At 44.3% G+C, this 20,124-nt stretch overlaps 1 protein-coding gene and 1 long non-coding RNA gene across 4 annotated transcripts in view; one reads left to right on the forward strand and one right to left on the reverse strand.

The window, feature by feature from the left end:
* syde2 (synapse defective 1, Rho GTPase, homolog 2 (C. elegans)) overlaps positions 1–18,141 on the reverse strand; it is a 65,487-nt gene extending 47,346 nt beyond the window's left edge. For 2 of the 3 annotated variants that reach the window (XM_090236174.1, XM_021604584.3), the window contains exons 1-2: positions 15,561–18,141; positions 297–1,037 (exon numbers count right to left, since the gene is read on the reverse strand). In XM_090236174.1, the coding sequence (XP_090092300.1) occupies positions 297–1,037; positions 15,561–17,790 (2,971 nt within the window). In that variant the 5' untranslated portion in view covers positions 17,791–18,141. The remainder of the gene's footprint in view (positions 1–296; positions 1,038–15,560) is intronic. The other variant, XM_021604586.3, reaches the window with a different exon arrangement.
* LOC149983607 (uncharacterized) lies at positions 1,790–8,278 on the forward strand. The gene is made up of 2 exons (XR_016496352.1): positions 1,790–1,924; positions 2,276–8,278. It is a non-coding gene; the product is annotated as an uncharacterized LOC149983607 (long non-coding RNA).
* Positions 18,142–20,124: the final 1,983 nt, after the last annotated feature.

The raw sequence follows: 20,124 nt of genomic DNA on the forward strand, positions 1-20,124 counted from the left end.
GTCTGGCTGGGTTTAGCTAACCTAATGACTGACACCACTATGTAGAGATATGATTAGAGAGAGGAGAGGTATGTGTGTGTGCGTGGTGTCTCAAGACTGATTGAAAGACTGATTGACTGAGAGACAGACAGACAGCCGCCGGCACTAAGTTGAGGAAGGGAAAGAGGTGAGTACAGAGAAAGAGGAGAAAGGGATAGTAAAAGAAAAGAAAAGGAGAGAGTGAGTGAGAGTAGATTAGAAAGAGTGTAAGACTAGGAGGAGGGAGATGGATAGACGTAGTTCTAGAGGTTATTTACCTGCAGCTGTGGCTCTGCTGGAACTGGCTGGCCCCTCCTCCTGAGGTTTGCATGTGTGCAGCATCTGTCTGTGCAGCTGTACCGACGGCTCCATGGAATGTACAGCATTCCCCTGCTGACTCCCCTCTCCACCTCCACCTCCGCCACACAGGCTCTCCCCCACACCCTCCAGGTCAGGGCTGCAGCCTTCCAGGGTCCGCCCGGCCACCCCTTCCCGGCTGGGCCTCCTCTGGATCTGGGTGGCTTGGGGCTCCTGGGGCCGTGTAGGGACCATCAGTCTGACCTGGGGGATGGCGGTGGGTCTGTAAATGTGAGGTAGCTCTGGTTCTTCATCCTCAGGTATGGGGTTGTACCAGATCTCCCCCTCGTCATCCGCATCATTCTCCTCGGCCGGGTCCACACACCTGGGCTGGGGTCCAACGCGGGCGTGGCACATGCTCACCTGGGCTAGGTGCAGGCGGAGGGGCCGGGAGGGCGGCGGTCCGGGGGGTTTTAGGTACTCCGGGGAGGGGCTAGGAGGGGGTCGGGGTGTATGTCCATGTCCATTGTCCTCCTCTGCTCCCAGAATGCACTGGGAGTCATCCTGGGTGGTGTGATGCGGCCTCCCAGAGCTCTGCTGGAGCCAGTTGCGTTTCTTGGAAACGGTGATGGTGTTGAGTGGGGGTCTCCATAATGACAGCTCGCTGGCCTTGCCCTCGCCAACCTCGTGCCTGTCGGAGGAGTGGACATTCTCTATCAGAGCTGCAGGAGAGAGAGTGAGAGAAAGAGAGACGTGTCAGACTGCAGAGCAGGAGAGACTGAGGCTGTATCTGAAATGGCATCCTATTATCTGGTCAAAAGTAAAGCACTACTATGTAGGGAATAGGGTGCCATTTTGGACGCATTCTTGTACTGATATCTCACTGCCACCATCTGCTCACCTGTATCCCATCATACAGGAGCCTTTAAGACACAAAGAGATCTTCTGGCAACTATCACCATGGAAACAGTGGGGGATGTTTTATAACCTGTTGAATCATAGCCTCCCACTTGTTTTCTAAACCCAACATTTGATTACCTGATTATATTTGCCTTGCGAGGATAACGTTGTGCCTTCGTTACTTTAAATGAAAACATCTGTATCATGAAACCATAGGTGACTTACCAACAGTGACTTACCCGGCCTTGGGATGGTGAAATGTGGAGGGACTTCCCCCTCTCTTCTCACGCTCACATACAACCACACACGCTACTCAAAATCCAAACACATCATCTTTCTTCACGTCTGTATTTCACCTCTACTAGACAGAATGAGAAATGTGTTTTTTGGTATTTTTCTCCACTGCTGGTTCTGCTATATTTTGCCTAAAACACAAACCGTCATTACTACGTGGCAGGCCACTCAGGCCCCTTGTAACACAAACACCTCGCAACACTGGCACATCTCCTCCAATGACTTCCCATCTCTGGAATGTCAGCTTGGGGAATGTGCGAGCTCAGACCTAACGGAAAATCACACACAGAGAGAGACGGGATAGAGTCAGAGCTCCCTTAAACAAGGCGGAGGAAAAATCTGAAAAATCACAGCCATCGTGACAGCAGTGAAAATAGAGGTGCCAGGGATCAGGAGGACGAGGAGGGGATGGAAGGTGAGGATGATGGGATGAAGGGATGAGGCAAATGGGATGGAGGGTGAGGAGGATGGTTTGGTCAGTTGACATAAGTAAAACCAGTGGCTATATGAGCATCAATAGGGGCAGATAAAAAATGTGGTGATGAGGCAGCTTCTGGCTTGACATTTTTCAAAGGGTTCAGAAAGTACCATCCCCATTCAACGCAACAAGAGATGTCTCTGTGTGTCTGTACAGTTCGCAGCTCTGTGTGTACAGTTTACCTAACAGATAATAAAAAGAGAAGCCAAATCTCTTACAAATCGCAAAGCAAGTAACCCTGCAAATCATGCAAAGATTGTTTGTCTGACAGGTCTTGTTTTTCCGCAGGCAGTGTTGACAAGCCATGGGCTGATGAGCAGATGCTGCCTGCTGGGAAAGAGAGAGGGAAACAGACAGGCTGGATCTGAGTGATGAGGGCTGGGTTCTGTTGCAACACGCATCGCATGGCAGTCTTCTCTCTGTAAAGACTGTTTTGATACGTGCATTCTCCTCTCAGCCCAGACGAGCCCCTCCACAGTAGACGCTAATGACAAGCTCTCTTTTTCTTAAGGAAACAGATTTCCTGCAAGCTGCGCTACAACCACCAAATTACAGACTGGATACCGAGAATGTTTTCACTTATAAAACAAAATACATAGGGTCCAGAGTTGGGTGTTGGTGTGTGTGTGTGTGCAGGGTTGAAGAAGTCTACTATTAAAAAGTACCAGCGTGTCAGAATAAATAGTTTCTTTTTAACCAGTGCAATCAAATTAGTGGAACATGGCCTGTAAAGTTGCGTAAGGAAGCTATTCCGAGTTCACTAGATTGAAACTAAGTTTCTTTTTTGCTTGGCTGATTTTATTGACATGGGCCCTAAAGGCACAGTGTGTGTGTGTGTGTGTGCGTGCGTGCGTACACATTAGCTTTTTACCTCATATAAAAAGCTCTATGATATTGATACAATTAAGCCTGGCACTGGTATTCAAACTTTTTCAGTGGGTACCCCATTTTTTCAGACAATTTCTGGAGACCCCATTTTTTCCCCCAAACATTTTCCGTGACCCCACCTCACCCCAAATCTAATGGCACAACCTTAAAATCGGTACATTTAGATTTTTACATCAACAAATAACTTTCAATCCAATGTAGTTTAATCTCTTATCAAAATGAAAACATGTATAAATACATTTACTCATTAAAACTGTATGTTTCAAATTATCATTCTCAAAAAATGGTGTATATTATCCCATTCAATAATCTGTAGTCTTAATTTATTGTACATTATTATACTTTTTTAGGGACGACCTCAAAGCAGTTCCAGTTTTAGCAAACATCCGCATTCGGCTAACTAGCTAATGCAGCTATTATGATGTAACTACGGAGAATGCAGAAATAATTTTGTTTAGCTTGCTACCTACCATAAACTCGCATTGTTGAATAGTTTGCATTGCTAATGGCTACTGTGATGTTTACGGTAAATTGGAGCTGCAGAGCAAGAATGCCACGTTGCCAGCCTCAACGAAATGTAAGGCAAGCATGTCATGTATATTGAAACAGTTGATGTACATATTAAGTCAAATGAAATCTTGTCGTAGTGCCTCTGCTTAAACTTTCGTCAATGAGAATAGGCTCTTAGCATGGGGATGGCATGTTAGCATTAGTGCTAGCCTTAGCTCAAGTTGAATTAGAGGCTGCTGTCGTATAGCCTAGCGTGAATTGAGCTGGTCACTGCAGAGCTGCCTCCTTTAAGGGGTCTTCCATAACAGAGGTAGCGTGTTCCCACATGTAGGACATTCCAGACCACAACTCCTCTAGATTGACAGTTTTCTCTTCAACACCTCTCACACCTTCATCATGCATGGCATGGCACCGCCTTCCTCCAACACCCCTCCATCAATTTCCTACTATCTCTCTACCATCACATTCAAACTGTAAACGCATATGCCATTCATATCAATGCCCTGAAAACAAAAAATATTCTTGATGTAGGTCACAACCTTTGCCATGGAGCCTCAAGTAGTGGAAAGAACCAACTGAAAAATAATTTGTGCGGGTTCTAGAACACCAGTGACATATGAAAAAGTTACTCCAATCACACATCAACTAGGTAAACTGTAGGGATTAATATTCTTCAGAAAATCACCCAAATTTCAATACCGGGAATAATTCATATTTATCCACATTGTCCCGGGAAATACCGCGAAAATCTGAAGTCCATTTAAAGTGTTTAGAACCAAGATTCTGTATGGTCACTATGCCAGGATTCTCCCTAAATAAGAGGGGTGCTGTGCCACTATGTAAAGATTTCAGAGCAAATTAAACTGATATTTAGTAATGATAGAGTAACTGTCTTTGATCGCCAATGACACTGTTGTGAATTGCGAAACAGACAATTCATCAATTTGGAACGTTATGTTCCTCAATTCAGTGCATTTCAGCAGTAGGCTATCCCGACACAGAGCGCGCTCAAGATGCACAGAGCGTCCCTCGACTATAGCGTTGTCGAATCATACACATTTTGTAACGGCAGTAACAAAAGTCAAATGACCAAAGTTGCTAAACTTGCTAAATAACTTCCATCAAATAATGACAGAATATCTCCTATATTTGGCAAAATCGGGTTGATGGTTATACATATAGCAGACCAGTTTAAATAGTGGAAATTGTTTAAATATCAAGGTATCTTAACCTGTTTAAAAAATATCCATATCTACTCTCATACCGTTTATCGATCACATATTCTCTACCGAAGCTCTCATATGGGCAGTAAGTACGAGACAGCGCAGAGAAGCGGGGGAAATGTTATATCGCTATTTTGACATGCATTGGCAAGAGACATGCTTTGATAATGCAACCTATTGATTACAGAATAAAATGAGGAATTGTCATGCACGACAGGATTTTGGGTTTCAGTGGAATTGGGACTGGATAGGAAAATAGCCTAGGCTTTAGGACAGGAAAATATAGAATTTTCCCTCATGCCTCTGTAACAGTATAATTTTAGACCGTCCCCTCGCCCATACCCGGGCGCGAACCAGGGACCTTCTGCACACATCAACAGTCACCCTCGCGAAGCATCGTTACCCATCGCTCCACAACACAAAAGCCGCGGCCCTTGCAGAGCAAGGGGAACTACTACTTCAAGGTCTCAGAGCAAGCGACGTCACAAATTTCACAATAGCAGCTCAAAGAGGCATACGTTATTTTATAGGCTATATGGTTTCCTGTAGGGTTTATTAACTGCATTCAGGTCACGTGTGCAGTCCGGCAGTGTCAATTATGCGTGTACTTTGAATGTATGCCGATTTTGTATGAAGTAAATACTCTAGGCTAAAGGCTACCATGCGACAGCCTATTTGGATAATGTGCTATTTAGAGAACAAGCGATAATCGGCCGAGCCAAAATATTGGGTCCTTCTTTATCGGCTTTGCGGATAGTCCCTCTACATAGCAAAACTGCTGCTAGGCCAGCCGCAATTTACCGCCTGAGCCACGAGCACTGCACAATGCGGAGGAATGTCTAACTGGGAAAATCAGCAGCAGCAAGATAAATCATTCTCCAACAGAAAGTTGCAGTATTGAGAAATGCATGAATTGACACAGTGGCCAAAATCCTGTTGCAACTCCTGTTGCAAATATTAGTTTAGTTAATTCACTAATAATAAGGCTTGTGTTGACGTGCCCGCACATGCATGCAATATGCTAGGTAGCTAGCTACTAACTAACCCTTTCATCTGTGGCGTTAGATAGCTACATCTGTGGCGTTAGCTACTATGCTGGCTAGATAAACATGGTGCTAATAAATCAGATAGGAGCTAATAGCCAACATAGTTAGCGGGTTATCATTTTGAACATGCACCATTTCCGGCAAGGAGCCATCTGACTTGCGGTGTAATGTTAGCTATTTACTGGTGTGCTGACCTGACCAACCACAATCGTATCAGTAAATTGACAGTTAATAGTTGGATTAGATGATTGTCATAATAGAGAAAGAAGGAACTGTTTTAAAATGCCCAAATAAAGGTTGGCAATGGGTGTAGCTACCTAAGAATCTTCCTGCATGCTTATGGACCAAAAAAGCTGTAGGTCAGCACGTGTGTGTACCTTCTCACTTTGCAAACTATGGGAAGATTTGAGTCATTCAGACAGAACTTGCATCATTGTGTCATCTTTTTTTCCTACCATTGCTCTCCTTGTTAGATATTATGCCCATTTATGGCTTGATAAGAAAATGCCATCGCCATTGAACTAGTTCTCATAGTAGCAATAAACAGCAGTAAGTGATATGAGAGATGTGAGGAGATGTGAAAGGGAGCGGAGTTACAGTTTAGCTCTATCCCATCGTAGCAGTAGGATCAAGTTACAACGTGCAATTTCTTGACAGATAGCTGAACTAGCCAATTGAATTGTTTAGAATTTCGTCCTGGCAGCTGAGCTGTTAAGAGATGCGTCCTGACAGCTGAAAAAAATATAAAAAATCCTAGTAAAAGATAATGAGAAGAAAATACTAGTTTCATAAGCATTTGTGATCACTAGTGATGCACCGAAATGACATTTTTGGCCAATACCGATATCTGCTATTTTCCTTACCCCTCCAAAAAAGCGATACCAATAACTGATATTTAACATTTTTGCGGCCTTTTAAGCATTCTAGTACAGTTAAATAGTTAACACACACATGGACGCAGCAGTCTAAGGCACTGCATCTCAGTGCAAGAGGCATCACTACAGGGTCTGGGTCGAATCCAGGCTGTATCAAATCTGGCCAAGATTGGGCGTCCCATAGGGTGGCGCACAATTGGCCCAGCGTTGTCCGGGGTAGACCGTCATTGTAAATAAGAATTTGTTCTTAATTGACTTCCCTAGTTAAATAAAGGTTATACACAGACACACCACACTCACCAAAAGTTTTTTTGGGGGGCATTTACGTATGTCCCCATTACCAGTAAAACATAATCAAAACCTATTTCTTTCACTGACTTGCTGTGCTGTTTCATTGTTCATTTGTTCAGTCGTTTCATTCTCAACCAGGATTTCACCATACATGTCAAGCAGTGACGTTTCAGCTCTGTCTGTCCATGGCCTCTTTTCCTCGGTGCGCACTGTCACTGTGTCTGTTTCCATCTTGTCCAACTGTGTATCTAACATGTCACGTAAGCCCTGTTTCTTGTCTGCATCGAAGTAGTGGTCCTTGTACATCGCATCGAGCATGGTGGTGACACAGTAAAGAGAGAATGCCACCGAACCGCTTGTTCACAGCCTGGGTCGTCAGTTTTGTTGAGCAGGCGTTTCAATGCCATAAGAGGGTATCACGTCTGCTGCAGGCGCAAATTATGAGCTTATTTCTCGAGTCAGTTGTTCGAAAGGAGCTAGCTAGTGTGTTCATGTTTACAAGTTTCCAACATGTTCTCAAATGCCATTGAAACCAGCATAACCAGCACATTCATGAGCATGAAATACGACTTTCCTCAGTGCCAGATTTTACGTGGCGTCATTATGTCCTTTACCTACGTTATATAAGTATGCACGTCAGCTTTGACATCGGTTTTTGCACATTGGCGTTAAACTAGACATCGGGCTGATGTTGATGTTGGCATTTTTATCTAATATCGTCCGATTCCGATATCTTCACCGATATAGCGTGCATCCCTAGTGATCACACATCACAATCACAAATCAAATCATGAAATGACTTTGGACCCATAGATGTTCTTCAAACTAACAGCAGTGCCTGTATGATGTCCTTCCATATAGGCGTGACATGCGGGAGTGGTGCTTCTTTGCAAATGTTGTTGATCAGTAGGATAATATTAAGTCCCAAATGGGTCATCTGTAGCACCATAGACTCCACTGATCACCCAAAACAAGCTCAATAACTCAATGCATGCACACACTCCTATTGAATATGCATTCACCTGTATTGTGAATAGGCCTATGCCATCTTCATTTACCCAGTTTATCAAGACATCTACCATTCAAATTAAATGATTGCCATTTTGTTGTTATGTATTAGTGGCCTTCAGCCTCCTTGACACCCAAAAATCGGCATTGGTCCTAAATAATCCAGAATGGTCACTTTCTAGTGGGTTTTTTGTGTAATCTACTGCTGACATGTTGTGCATTTTGAGGAATTGCATTAGTGCCATATTGGGGGAAAATGTAATTTCTCAGGTCTTGTCATTTTATTGATGAGATGTGAAGAGAATGTCCTGGGATTCCAGTTAAACATGTTAATTCATAGTAAACTGTGTGAGAACTAAAGCAGTGGTGAAAAACACTTAAACTGGGTCAACACTTCCTTGATAGAGACATATGACTTTGCCCTTATAAACCTAATCTGTGGGAACGCAATGTGTGTGTGCGCTGTGTGTGTGTGTGCGCTGTGTTTGTGCGTGCCCTAACCCGACCCTGAGATAACTTTAGTGCACTCTGCGCTGATTGACACAGCTTGTCAAGACCTGAGCCTTCCTTCGCCCTTGGCTTCTAGTTGGCATGAGAGTCCGGTAACCTTCACCAATAGTGTCCACAGTGGTCACCACACGCACACACACACACACACAGACAATTAAAAGTAATGCAGACTGAGACATGTGAGAGTGGCATGCCTGCCCAATGAACACCCAAGACCTTAGGGGTAACAGATGGCCTGGGTAAATAATGCAGTGTGTGTGTTTGTGTGAGTGTGTCAGTCCTCTTCCCTGCCGCCCTGTTGCAGGGGTGAGAATTGGAAATGGTGTCACTCTCCCGGTCACATAGAATACCAACAGAAAAAACAACAAGAATTCCACCTTATCATTGTTCCTATTCTCTCCGACCTATTCATTCATACTGCTATCTCCTTTTCTTTGGAATCTTAAACTAGAAAAACACATAAAAAAACATAACTTCCTGCCTGAGACATCACATGAAAATGAAGATGCTGGTGCTTGACTTTGACTTGGCAGAGTCAACAGACAAACTCGGAGAGAATATCGTATTATGATTAGTATTTGACTCACCCTCTACATAAAGATGTCTGGCTCTACTACCATGATGCTGCTTCCTCTATCTCATTCATCATCTGATCTGTCTTTAGTATCACAAACAGCAGACAGGAGGAAGCATTGTACCTGGTAATCTGGAACTGGTGCTACGTGTGTTTATGAGAGAAAACAGTGCAGCTCAGTAACAAGACTTGGCTTGATGCAGACACAGAGAGCGACACAGTCTTAACAGTGGAGGGAAGCTGGCAAAGAGGATCAGATTGAATATTTCCTGCCTATTTGATATTGTAGCCACTTTAATACATTAACAAGAGCAGGGGAGATCACTTTACCTTGGGTTATATGTTACAGCAAAAGGGTTACGCCACAATTTTGGAAAGCATCAGTGATTTTAACCAATGATGAGGAGGCATTGACTACTAATTGTTTGATGTCACTGGAATCACTTATCTTCCTGTGTCTTTTTTTTACACAGAAATGTGCCATTTTCACAGTATGTTGATGTTGGCGTGGTGCTGGACATCATGAATAAAGAGTAGACATGTTTTAAAATGTCCCTATAAGACCAGATATATCACCTGTAGAAAGTATGACATTTGCATATAAATGATTTGTGGAGCATATATGTCAGCCATTTACGGGTTTATGAAGCCTTTACGCCTTGTAAATGATATATTGTGACCTCTGACAAATATTACCCATAATCCCAATTCAGGTGTGTGACTTCCAATAAGGTTAATATCCAAAGCATGCAGACAGAGGCTGGTTATTATTCTCTCACGAGGGGATCAGACTGAGCCATTACAGGTACTGAGAAAAAGAGAAAATCAAATCTTCAAAGTTCAAACAGCAGTCTGGCGGGCCTTTCACCCTACTGGCTGGCATGGCTATTGGTCTACAGTAGGTTTGATTTATCCCCATTCCTTTGAGCCCCAAACTGACGAAAACAAAAATACTGAGTAGACACCTACTGCCTGCATGCTACACATGGTAGTAGACACCTGGAGATAACTGAACTCAACACAACTCAGCCAGTGTTTGTCCCAGCGTACCATTCTAGATCTTCCCTATCTTTCTTAACCATCAACAATATTGTGGTGGTCCCACTTCACACACACACACACACACACACACACACACACACACACACACACACACACACACACGCACACGCACACATGCACATATGCACACGCACAAACACGATGAGCCATCTAACAACTTCTCACTACTCTATTTTAACCTACTTCCCAAGACACTCAGTCACACACACATCACTGTGAATAGCACATTGTGGGTGATGAATATGCAGGGGGATTTCACACTAATTATAAAAGTACAAAGATGCCATACAGACACTTTAAAAGGACTGTCGTCAAATCTATTTTACACTCCTAATCAACTGCATTATATTTATGACTTCAAAGTGAGTTCTAATTTTGAATAAATAAACCAGGAGGGGGATAAATGGGGATCAATTTTAGCGTGTCAGCCAAGACACATATAAACATCTGCATAAATTAAAAGAGCGCCTATAAAAGGAACGTTTATAGTCTAAGTTTATAGTCACGCTTTGAGAGGTTTTGGTATTACTTTTTTTAAATGGCTCTTTGTGGAGCAGAGAGAGAGGAGAGAGAGATCTAGAGAGAGAGAGGAGAGAGAGATCTAGAGTGAGAGAGATCTAGAGAGAGTGAGAGGAGAGAGAGATCTAGAGAGAGAGATCTAGAGAAAAATATCTAGAGAGAGAGAGGAGAGAGAGATCTAGATAGAGGAGAGAGAGAGATCTAGAGAGGGAGAGAGGGGAGGGAGAGAGATCTAGAGAGAGAGAGAGAGAGAGAGATCCAGAGAGAGAGGAGAGAGAGATCTAGATAGAGGAGAGAGAGAGATCTAGAGAGAGATCTTGAGAGAGGGAGGAGAGAGAGAGAGAGGGAGAGGGGGAAGAGAGAGATCTAGAGAGAGAGAGATCCACAGGGGTAAGATAAGCTCTGGGGCTGACCTTAATAAACACTTCATCGCTGCCCATTTTGTTCATTCATACTAAGGAATTAACAGGGAGCAAACAAGTTAAACAACAGGATTGGCATTCTAAATATTCACTCCAAGGGTCCTTTTAAAATGCAAGTTACCATGGAACTTATGAAGGAAGGAGGGGGGGACAAGACAGTGAATAAAACAACCTACAGGGATAGAAACCTTCTTTTCTCTTCCCAGGTCCCTAAGCTAGTCTTTCTATACAGTGGGGCAAAAAAGTATTTAGTCAGCCACCAATTGTGCAAGTTCTCCCACTTAAAAAGATGAGAGAGGCCTGTAATGTTCACCATAGGTACACATCAACCATGACAGACAAAATGAGAAGAAAAAATCCAGAAAATCACATTGTAGAATTTTTAATTAATTTATTTGCAAATTATGGTGGAAAATAAGTATTTGGTCACCTACAAACAAGCAAGATTTCTGGCTCTCACAGACCTGTAACTTCTTCTTTAAGAGGCTCCTCTGTCCTCCACTCGTTACCTGTATTAATGGCACCTGTTTGAACTTGTTATCAGTATAAAAGACACCTGTCCACAACCTCAAACAGTCACACTCCAAACTCCACTATGGCCAAGACCAAAGAGCTGTCAAAGGACACCAGAAACAAAATTGTAGACCTGCACCAGGCTGGGAAGACTGAATCTGCAATAGGTAAGCAGCTTGGTTTGAAGAAATCAACTGTGGGAGCAATTATTAGGAAATGGAAGACATACAAGACCATTGATAATCTCCCTTGATCTGGGGCTCCACGCAAGATCTCACCCCGTGGGGTCAAAATGATCACAAGAACGGTGAGCAAAAATCCCAGAACCACACGGGAGGACCTAGTGAATGACCTGCAGAGAGCTGGGACCAAAGTAACAAAGCCTATCATCAGTAACACACTACGCCGCCAGGGACTCAAATCCTGCAGTGCCAGACGTGTCCCCCTGCTTAAGCCAGTACATGTCCAGGCCCGTCTGAAGTTTGCTAGAGAGCATTTGGATGATCCAGAAGAAGATTGGGAGAATGTCATATGGTCAGATGAAACCAAAATATAACTTTTTGGTAAAAACTCAACTCGTCGTGTTTGGAGGACAAAGAATGCTGAGTTGCATCCAAAGAACACCATACCTACTGTGAAGCATGGGGTGGAAACATCATGCTTTGGGGCTGTTTTTCTGCAAAGGGGCCAGGACGACTGATCTGTGTAAAGGAAAGAATGAATGGGGCCATGTATCGTGAGATTTTGAGTGAAAACCTCCTTCCATCAGCAAGGGCATTGAAGATGAAACGTGGCTGGGTCTTTCAGCATGACAACGATCCCAAACACACTGCCCAGGCAACGAAGGAGTGGCTTCATAAGAAGCATTTCAAGGTCCTGGTGTGGCCTAACCAGTCTCCAGATCTCAACCCCATAGAAAATCTTTGGAGGGAGTTGAAAGTCTGTGTTGCCCAGCAACAGCCCCAAAACATCACTGCTCTAGAGGAGATCTGCATGTAGGAATGGGCCAAAATACCAGCAACCGTGTGTGAAAACCTTGTGAAGACTTACAGAAAACGTTTGACCTCTGTCATTGCCTACAAAGGGTATATAACAAAGTATTGAGATAAACTTTTGTTATTGACCAAATACTTATTTTCCACCATAATTTGAAAATAAATTCATTAAAAATCCTACAATGTGATTTTTTGGATATTTTTTTCTCATTTTGTCTTTCATAGTTGAAGTGTACCTGTGATGAAAATTACAGGCCTCTCTCATCTTTTTAAGTGGGAGAACTTGCACAATTGGTGGCTGACTAAATACTTTTTTTGCCCCACTGTACATCCCTTTTCATACACCTAGTGGCTTCTATGTCTCTCTGTCCCCTCTTTCCCTGTCTTCTCCTGTTTGTCGACTTCAACAGGTATGGTTAGACAGTGGAAAAGTGCAGAAGAGGCTGAACTTTTCTTTGATGAGAGAAGAAGAGAGTAGAGTAGACAAAGATGAATAGAGAGACAGAGAGGGAAAGACAGAGCGAGATGAAGAGGGAGAGAGAAACAAAGACAGAGACATGGGAGATGAAGAGAGGGCTAGAGAGAAAGAGAGACAGCGACATGAGAGATGAAGAGAGGGATAGAGAGAAAGAGAGACAGCGACATGAGAGATGAAGAGAGGGATAGAGAGAAAGAGAGACAGCGACATGAGAGATGGAGAGGGATAGAGAGAAAGAGAGACAGAGACATGAGAGATGAAGACAGAGAGAGAGAAACAGAGACATGAGAGATAGAGGGAGAGAGAGAAGGTGGTGAGGGTAGGCAACAACATCTCCTCCCCGCTGATCCTCAACACTGGGGCCCCACAAGGTTGCGTTCTGAGCCCTCTCCTGTACTCCCTGTTCACCCACGACTGCGTGGCCACGCACGCCTCCAACTCAATCATCAAGTTTGCGGACGACACAACAGTGGTAGGCTTGATTACCAACAACGATGAGACGGCCTACAGGGAGGAGGTGAGGGCCCTCGGAGTGTGGTGTCAGGAAAACAACCTCACACTCAACGTCAACAAAACTAAGGAGATGATTGTGGACTTCAGGAAACAGCAGAGGGAACACCCCCCTATCCACATCGATGGCACAGTAGTGGAGAGGGTAGCAAGTTTTAAGTTCCTCGGCATACACATCACAGACAAACTGAATTGGTCCACTCACACAGACAGCATCGTGAAGAAGGCGCAGCAGCGCCTCTTCAACCTCAGGAGGCTGAAGAAATTCGGCTTGTCACCAAAAGCACTCACAAACTTCTACAGATGCACAATCGAGAGCATCCTGGCGGGCTGTATCACCGCCTGGTATGGCAACTGCACCGCCCTCAACCGTAAGGCTCTCCAGAGGGTAGTGAGGTCTGCACAACGCATCACCGGGGGCAAACTACCTGCCCTCCAGGACACCTACACCACCCGATGTCACAGGAAGGCCATAAAGATCATCAAGGACATCAACCACCCGAGCCACTGCCTGTTCACCCCGCTATCATCCAGAAGGCGAGGTCAGTACAGGTGCATCAAAGCTGGGACCGAGAGACTGAAAAACAGCTTCTATCTCAAGGCCATCAGACTGTTAAACAGCCACCACTAACACTGAGTGGCTGCTGCCAACACACTGACACTGACTCAACTCCAGCCACTTTAATAATGGGAATTGATGGGAAATGATGTAAATATATCACTAGCCACTTTAAACAATGCTACCTTATATAAATGTTACTTACCCTACATTATTCATCTCATACGCATACGTATATACTGTACTCTATATCATCGACGGTATCCTTATGTAATACATGTATCACTAGCCACTTTATACTATACTATGCCACTTTGTTTACATACTCATCTCATTGTACATACTGTACCCGATACCATCTACTGTATCTTGCCTATGCTGCTCTGTACCATCACTCATTCATATATCCTTATGTACATATTCTTTATCCCCTTACACTGTGTACAAGACAGTAGTTTTGGAATTGTTAGTTAGATTACTTGTTATTACTGCATTGTCGGAACTAGAAGCACAAGCATTTCGCTACACTCGCATTAACATCTGCTAACCATGTGTATGTGACAAATAAAATTTGATTTGATTTGAGAAACAGAGACAAAGATATGAGATAGAGAGAGAAAAAGAGAGAAAGTAGAAAGTTAGCAGCCAAACCATCTTTGGAAGAGCCAACAGCTGCCCTCCATCTCCCTCCCTCCCCCTCTCCCTCCCCATGCTCCCCCTCTCCCTCCTCTCTCACCCTCTTTATTTCTCTCCCTCTCCGCTGCAGTCTGGAGATCACACTCTATTTCTAGCCCTGCACCAGAGAGAGTCAACAACAGCACCCGGTACATGTGGCCTATCACCCTATTTACCCTGGATGAGGCTCAACCCACCAGTCATACACATACCATGGAACACCAACCTGACACACACACACATCCATACCAACCATAGAAAATATCACAGGGAAACAACAAGAAAGAGATGTCACCTCACCAGCTAAACCTTACAACCTGCAAAAGTAGATATGTATCCCATTTCCTTAAAAAATAGGTCAGCAGATGAAAGGACAGGTTTTATGGTAATACCATAATAACATGGTAATATCAAAACAGGATATCCATTTGTGTTTCATGATACAGATGTTTTCATCTCAAATGATGGTCTCAAACAAAAATTAATACAGATTATACATTTCATTGTTCAAGAGTAATGTTCATACCCACCACAACCATTATCACTGTTATCAACACCATGAGACTACAGAGTGAGTTAGTGGTTATTGTTACTACTACAGTGTGGCCCACTATAACCAATGTGCTATTCAGTGTTAAAATGGAAGCTACATTAGTGTGTGAAGAAGAAGAACCAGAACCCGCCACCAGTTAGACTAGAGAATCCTACTAGGAAAGCAAAGGGGCCGGTCAGACAGGCATTTATTCATTCCGTCCCTTTGCTTTGCATCCAGAGGGAGAGAAAGTGAGACCACCACCACCAGACCAGACGGAGTAGTTTAATATGGGTGAAGGAGGATGGAGGAGGACGACAGGGGGGAGATTCCCTGGACCGGAGAGTGGCTCCACCAGGGGGGGCCACCACCTCCCTTCCTACCTGACTGATGCAAAGCCTGGCTCTGGCATGGGACCACAGCGGCGGGTATGGCCCCGTGAACTCTGGTCGTCAGGGCTGCTGGTTTAGATCCACCTGGAACTGAGCTGGCCTGGCCCTGGCTGGGCCGTGGTGCACTATCCAGGCCACCGTGGGTGGCATGGGCTTGGGGCGTAGACCCCGCGATGCGCTGCTTCATCTCCGAAGACAACAGACGTCCTTTGTGCATCCACTCCTGCATCTTGTTGACGGTGACTCCATGGGGCTTGGCAGAGCCTCCTCGGTCCCATGCGCTCATCTCTCCATCTCGCTTGCTGTTACCACCCTGCTGGGTGTCTGCGTTGTCGGACGATCCAGTGAGGCTGTTGACCGAGCCACTACTCTCGTTCAACTTGAAGTCTTCACCGGTGTCTTGAAGCAGGTCGTCGCTGCTCGTGTCACCATTGTAGCTGGCCTGTTTCTCAAACGGGTCAGAGGCTCCAACAGCCTGTGGCCTACTTGCTCCATCCCCATTCTCACAGGCAGGGCTTTGGGAACCGAGGGCCTGGATGCAGGGCGCATTGTGCGCACCACTGCGGTATTTGATAGCTCTGTCACTAGTGGAACGCAGTAAGGGAGGCCCAATCTTGCTAGCAGATAGATTCACGAGGCTCTTGCTAATGAAATTTTTTTTGAGACTTGGATCCACTCGGTTTTCACTCAGCAGGCACAACAGGATGGAGTCTGTGTCAGACACCTGTTGGACACTGTGCTCTCCCGACGACCAAGCATCACTGTCCACGTGCTTGATGGACAACCGTGAGCACATGCTGTCCCGAGAGTGACTGGAGGAACTTGCCTGATCTATAAAACCGTTGACACTGACCTGACCATCAAAACTAATATCATGCATGGTGTTTATAAGAAGGTAATAGGCCTCTTTCAACTGGCTCCGCAGTCTGTCTGTCTCCTGCACACTGTCGCTAATGACTTGTCCTTTAGGAACATCTTTTCCCGACTCTATGGCTTCTATTTTATCTGAGCTTTTTCTATCATTTGTACCTAACGACTCAGATACATAAAAGGGAAGAATTACATTATCATAATAATCATCATCCTCGCTATCTAGAGAGTAGTGTCGGAGTGCTCCTTCTCTTGCGCATATGAAGTGGGAGGCCACATTAACGTCGCATATCTCTAATTCAGTGGGGAAAAATGTCGGGCTCTGCAAATGGGTCACCCTAATGTTGTCCCCTGTAAATTCAGGCGAGCTCCCGTAACTCTCTATGTTTCTAATCACTATGTTTTCCTCGGTGTAATTACTGTCCGGATGATGCGCACACGGGATACCCGGCGGACACATTTGCGTCCCGTTATTTGTAACATTTGTTTTCAATATTTGGTTGTGGCCAAGATGCACGTTTGCAGTAACTTTGAAATCATTTATAGGCCTCTGCCCGTTGTCTGCCTTGTAGTTGTACACAGTTTGATGGCAGGAGTCGTCTGTCTGCCCGTGGCTTACTCGAGTCTTTAGATCTTTGTCAAAGCAGACATTTGTTCCATTACTCTTTGAAGCAGGATAGTGGCCATTTGTCATTTTAACTACCCCATCAGGCCTTCTGTGGTATATAATGTGATTATTAGGACTATTGCTCCCAAACCCTATTGAATCCCCTGCGCTATACTGTCGCGGAATGGGGACAAAGTGTTTTCTCTGTTCGTGTGCTCTACCTATGTGTCCTTGTTGTAATTGTCCAGAGAAGTAGCCGGGCCCTTGTTTATGGATTCTGATCATCTCGTCTCTATCATTCCCCTCGTACTGAGTTGCTCTTTGAAGTGAGACCCCCAAGAGTTCCTCATTTACTCGACCCCTAATCCCGGAGCACCCGCTACCCTGATTGTCCCCCGGCCCCCGGCTAGTGTTTATGTGCATGTTAGCTGAAGCCTCGTACTGCTGGGGAAACTCACTCGTCTCAACAACTCCTACCGTGCTCTGCTCTTGATCTAATCCAACCTTGTTTACTACAATGTCGTTAACGTAACTATCGTTACCTCTCATGATGTTGTCTGTCAGACAATGCAACTCTGCGAACATTACTACTGGACGAGTTTGGCCGTCTGGGTTTTGAGAAACTTTTCCTTTACCTGCTCTGCCCCCATTAGTCGCAGCGCCGTATCCACCAGCCGGCGTCCCTTTCTTAGATTTCTTCCCCCGAAGTTTTGCTAATAAATTCCTCCTCAGAGGATCAGCCATTCCTTCCTGTCCACCGGTGTTTCTCCAGTTTCAGCACACGCTCTCAGATGGGTAGAGATCGAGTTTGAGCACCCTTTCTGCGGACAAAATTCGCCGGGCGTGCAAAGTCCTCCCCATTCTCCACTGTCACCTCAAAACTGTCCGCCTCGGCCTCACTGACTGGCTTTAGCTACTTAGCTCACTTGCTCAACTGCGCCTCTCTCTCTTCTCTCTCCGCTCTCCGGCCCCTTCCTCTCTGCTCTCTCCGACCCCCCTTCCTCTCTGCGCTTGCTGTTCAAATATTTGGAATATTTTCTGGCGGGGGTGATAGGCGCATTGCGCAAACTCGTACGCAAGCAGTATAATATTTAGCTACCTGCTACATTGTAGAACTTCACGACAATATGTTAAGAATTTGTCAACATTTGGCTGCGTTTACACAGGCAGCCCAATTCTGATATTTTTTTCTCACTATTTGGTCTTTTCACCAATCAGATCAGCTTTGAATAAGAGCTTGTGCTGTGAAAAGATCTGATGTGATTGGTCAAAAGACCAATTAGTGGGACAAATATCAGAATTGGGCTGCCTGTGTAAACGCAGCCTAGTATGCCACTGACACAACATGTGCCATTGTATCCTAGAGGCAACATGTGACAGATTAGCAAATCACTGGTTACATTCCAGTGAAGCTATAAACGCATGAATAAATCCCCATTGAGTCCATATAGGTCTAGTCAAAATAGGCATAATAATAATAATAATAATAATACATGATAATATTAAGTAATAAGCCAGTCCAGAATCTATAACAACTGATAGCTATAATCTTTTAAACTGTGATTATTTATAAGTGTTTATTAGCAACTTGTTTGTCAATCTCAAGATCTGTTCTTGACATTTTCTATTAAGGTATCTTTACGTTTACTCAAATGACAATAAAGTACTTTTCCCACCAAAGCACAGAGAAGGATGAATGAATAAACGCTAATGTCTACAAAGTAGCCTATTGCGTGCCTGCATCAATCAACTGTAAAACACTTGATTTCTTATGGAGTTCTCATCATTTATGCCTTACAATTTCTGTATTTTCAGTCTACATTACATATATTTGTATGTTACTACCTGTACTTACACAGCAGATACAATGTATTTACACAAGTTAATATTCCCCTTTAGTCTGGAATAAAACCTATGTGAGGTTGCCAGGATTTGATTTGATTTTTTATTTAACCTTTATTTAACTAGGCAAGTCAGTTAAGAACAAATTCTTATCTACAATGACGGCCTACATCGGCCAAACCCTAACCTGGACGACGCTGGTCCAATTGTGCGCCACCCTATGGAATTCCTTCTTTCTAAGTGAAAATCCTTTTTCACATTCAAATCCCAGTCCTGACATGTTTAATGAAAGTACAGGACCATGAGCAGTAAATAGCCTCTGATCAGGTTTTAAATCAACACCTTCACTGGTAGATAGCTGTGAAGCATTTCAGCAGAGAGAGAAACATCTGTCTTCTGCCTGCCACAGAGGGAATCATGTTGGACAGAGTGTCCATACAGATAAATATGATTAACTTATTTTTTGCCTGCGCTACAGACAGCTATATTGGTCTGATGAATTTTCAGGAGAGAGGGAGTGAGAGAAAGAGAGGGCATTTGACTCTGTATGCAGACCACCACAACATTAACTGTGCACAACTATTTAGATTTTTCAGGGGGTGCTGCAGAATCCTTAGCACCCCTACCTCTATGCAAGTAGCCCTGAACAAAGTCTGGATAATCATGGTGGGTGTGTAAGGAACCATTCAGGAGACATCTCCTCCTCAGTATGACTCCATATTTAGAGGAATAACAACACAGTCTCTCTATCCTTTCTATGTTAAAGAGGATTTCTCATCATGCTAACATCAGCCAAAAACGTCATCCAAAACTCACTTGACCACAGGCAAAAGGGGCAGATTTTTGCACCTAAATATAACCAGTACCGGCACCAATTTCAGTCCAAGTCAGGCACGGCTTACATTTGTATATGATCATATACACTGAGTATACAAAACATTAGGAACACGTTCCTAATATTGAGTTGCACCTACCCCCTTTTGCCCTCGGGAACAGCCTCAATTCGTCGGGGCATAGACTACAAGGTGTCGAAAGCTTTCCACAGGGATGCTGGTCCATGTTGACTCCAATGTGCTTCCCACAGTTGTGCCAAGTTGTTTGGATGTCCTTTGGGTGGTGGACTATTCTTGATACACACGGGAAACTGTTGAGCGTGAAAAATCCAGCTGCAGTTCTTGACACAAACCGGATCGCCTGGCACCTACTACCATACCCCGTTCAAAGTCACTTAAATCT

The sequence above is a fragment of the Oncorhynchus mykiss genome, chromosome 5, assembly GCF_057628025.1.
Source record: "Oncorhynchus mykiss isolate SJ-2025 chromosome 5, ASM5762802v1, whole genome shotgun sequence".
Taxonomy (NCBI): Eukaryota; Metazoa; Chordata; class Actinopteri; order Salmoniformes; family Salmonidae; genus Oncorhynchus; species Oncorhynchus mykiss.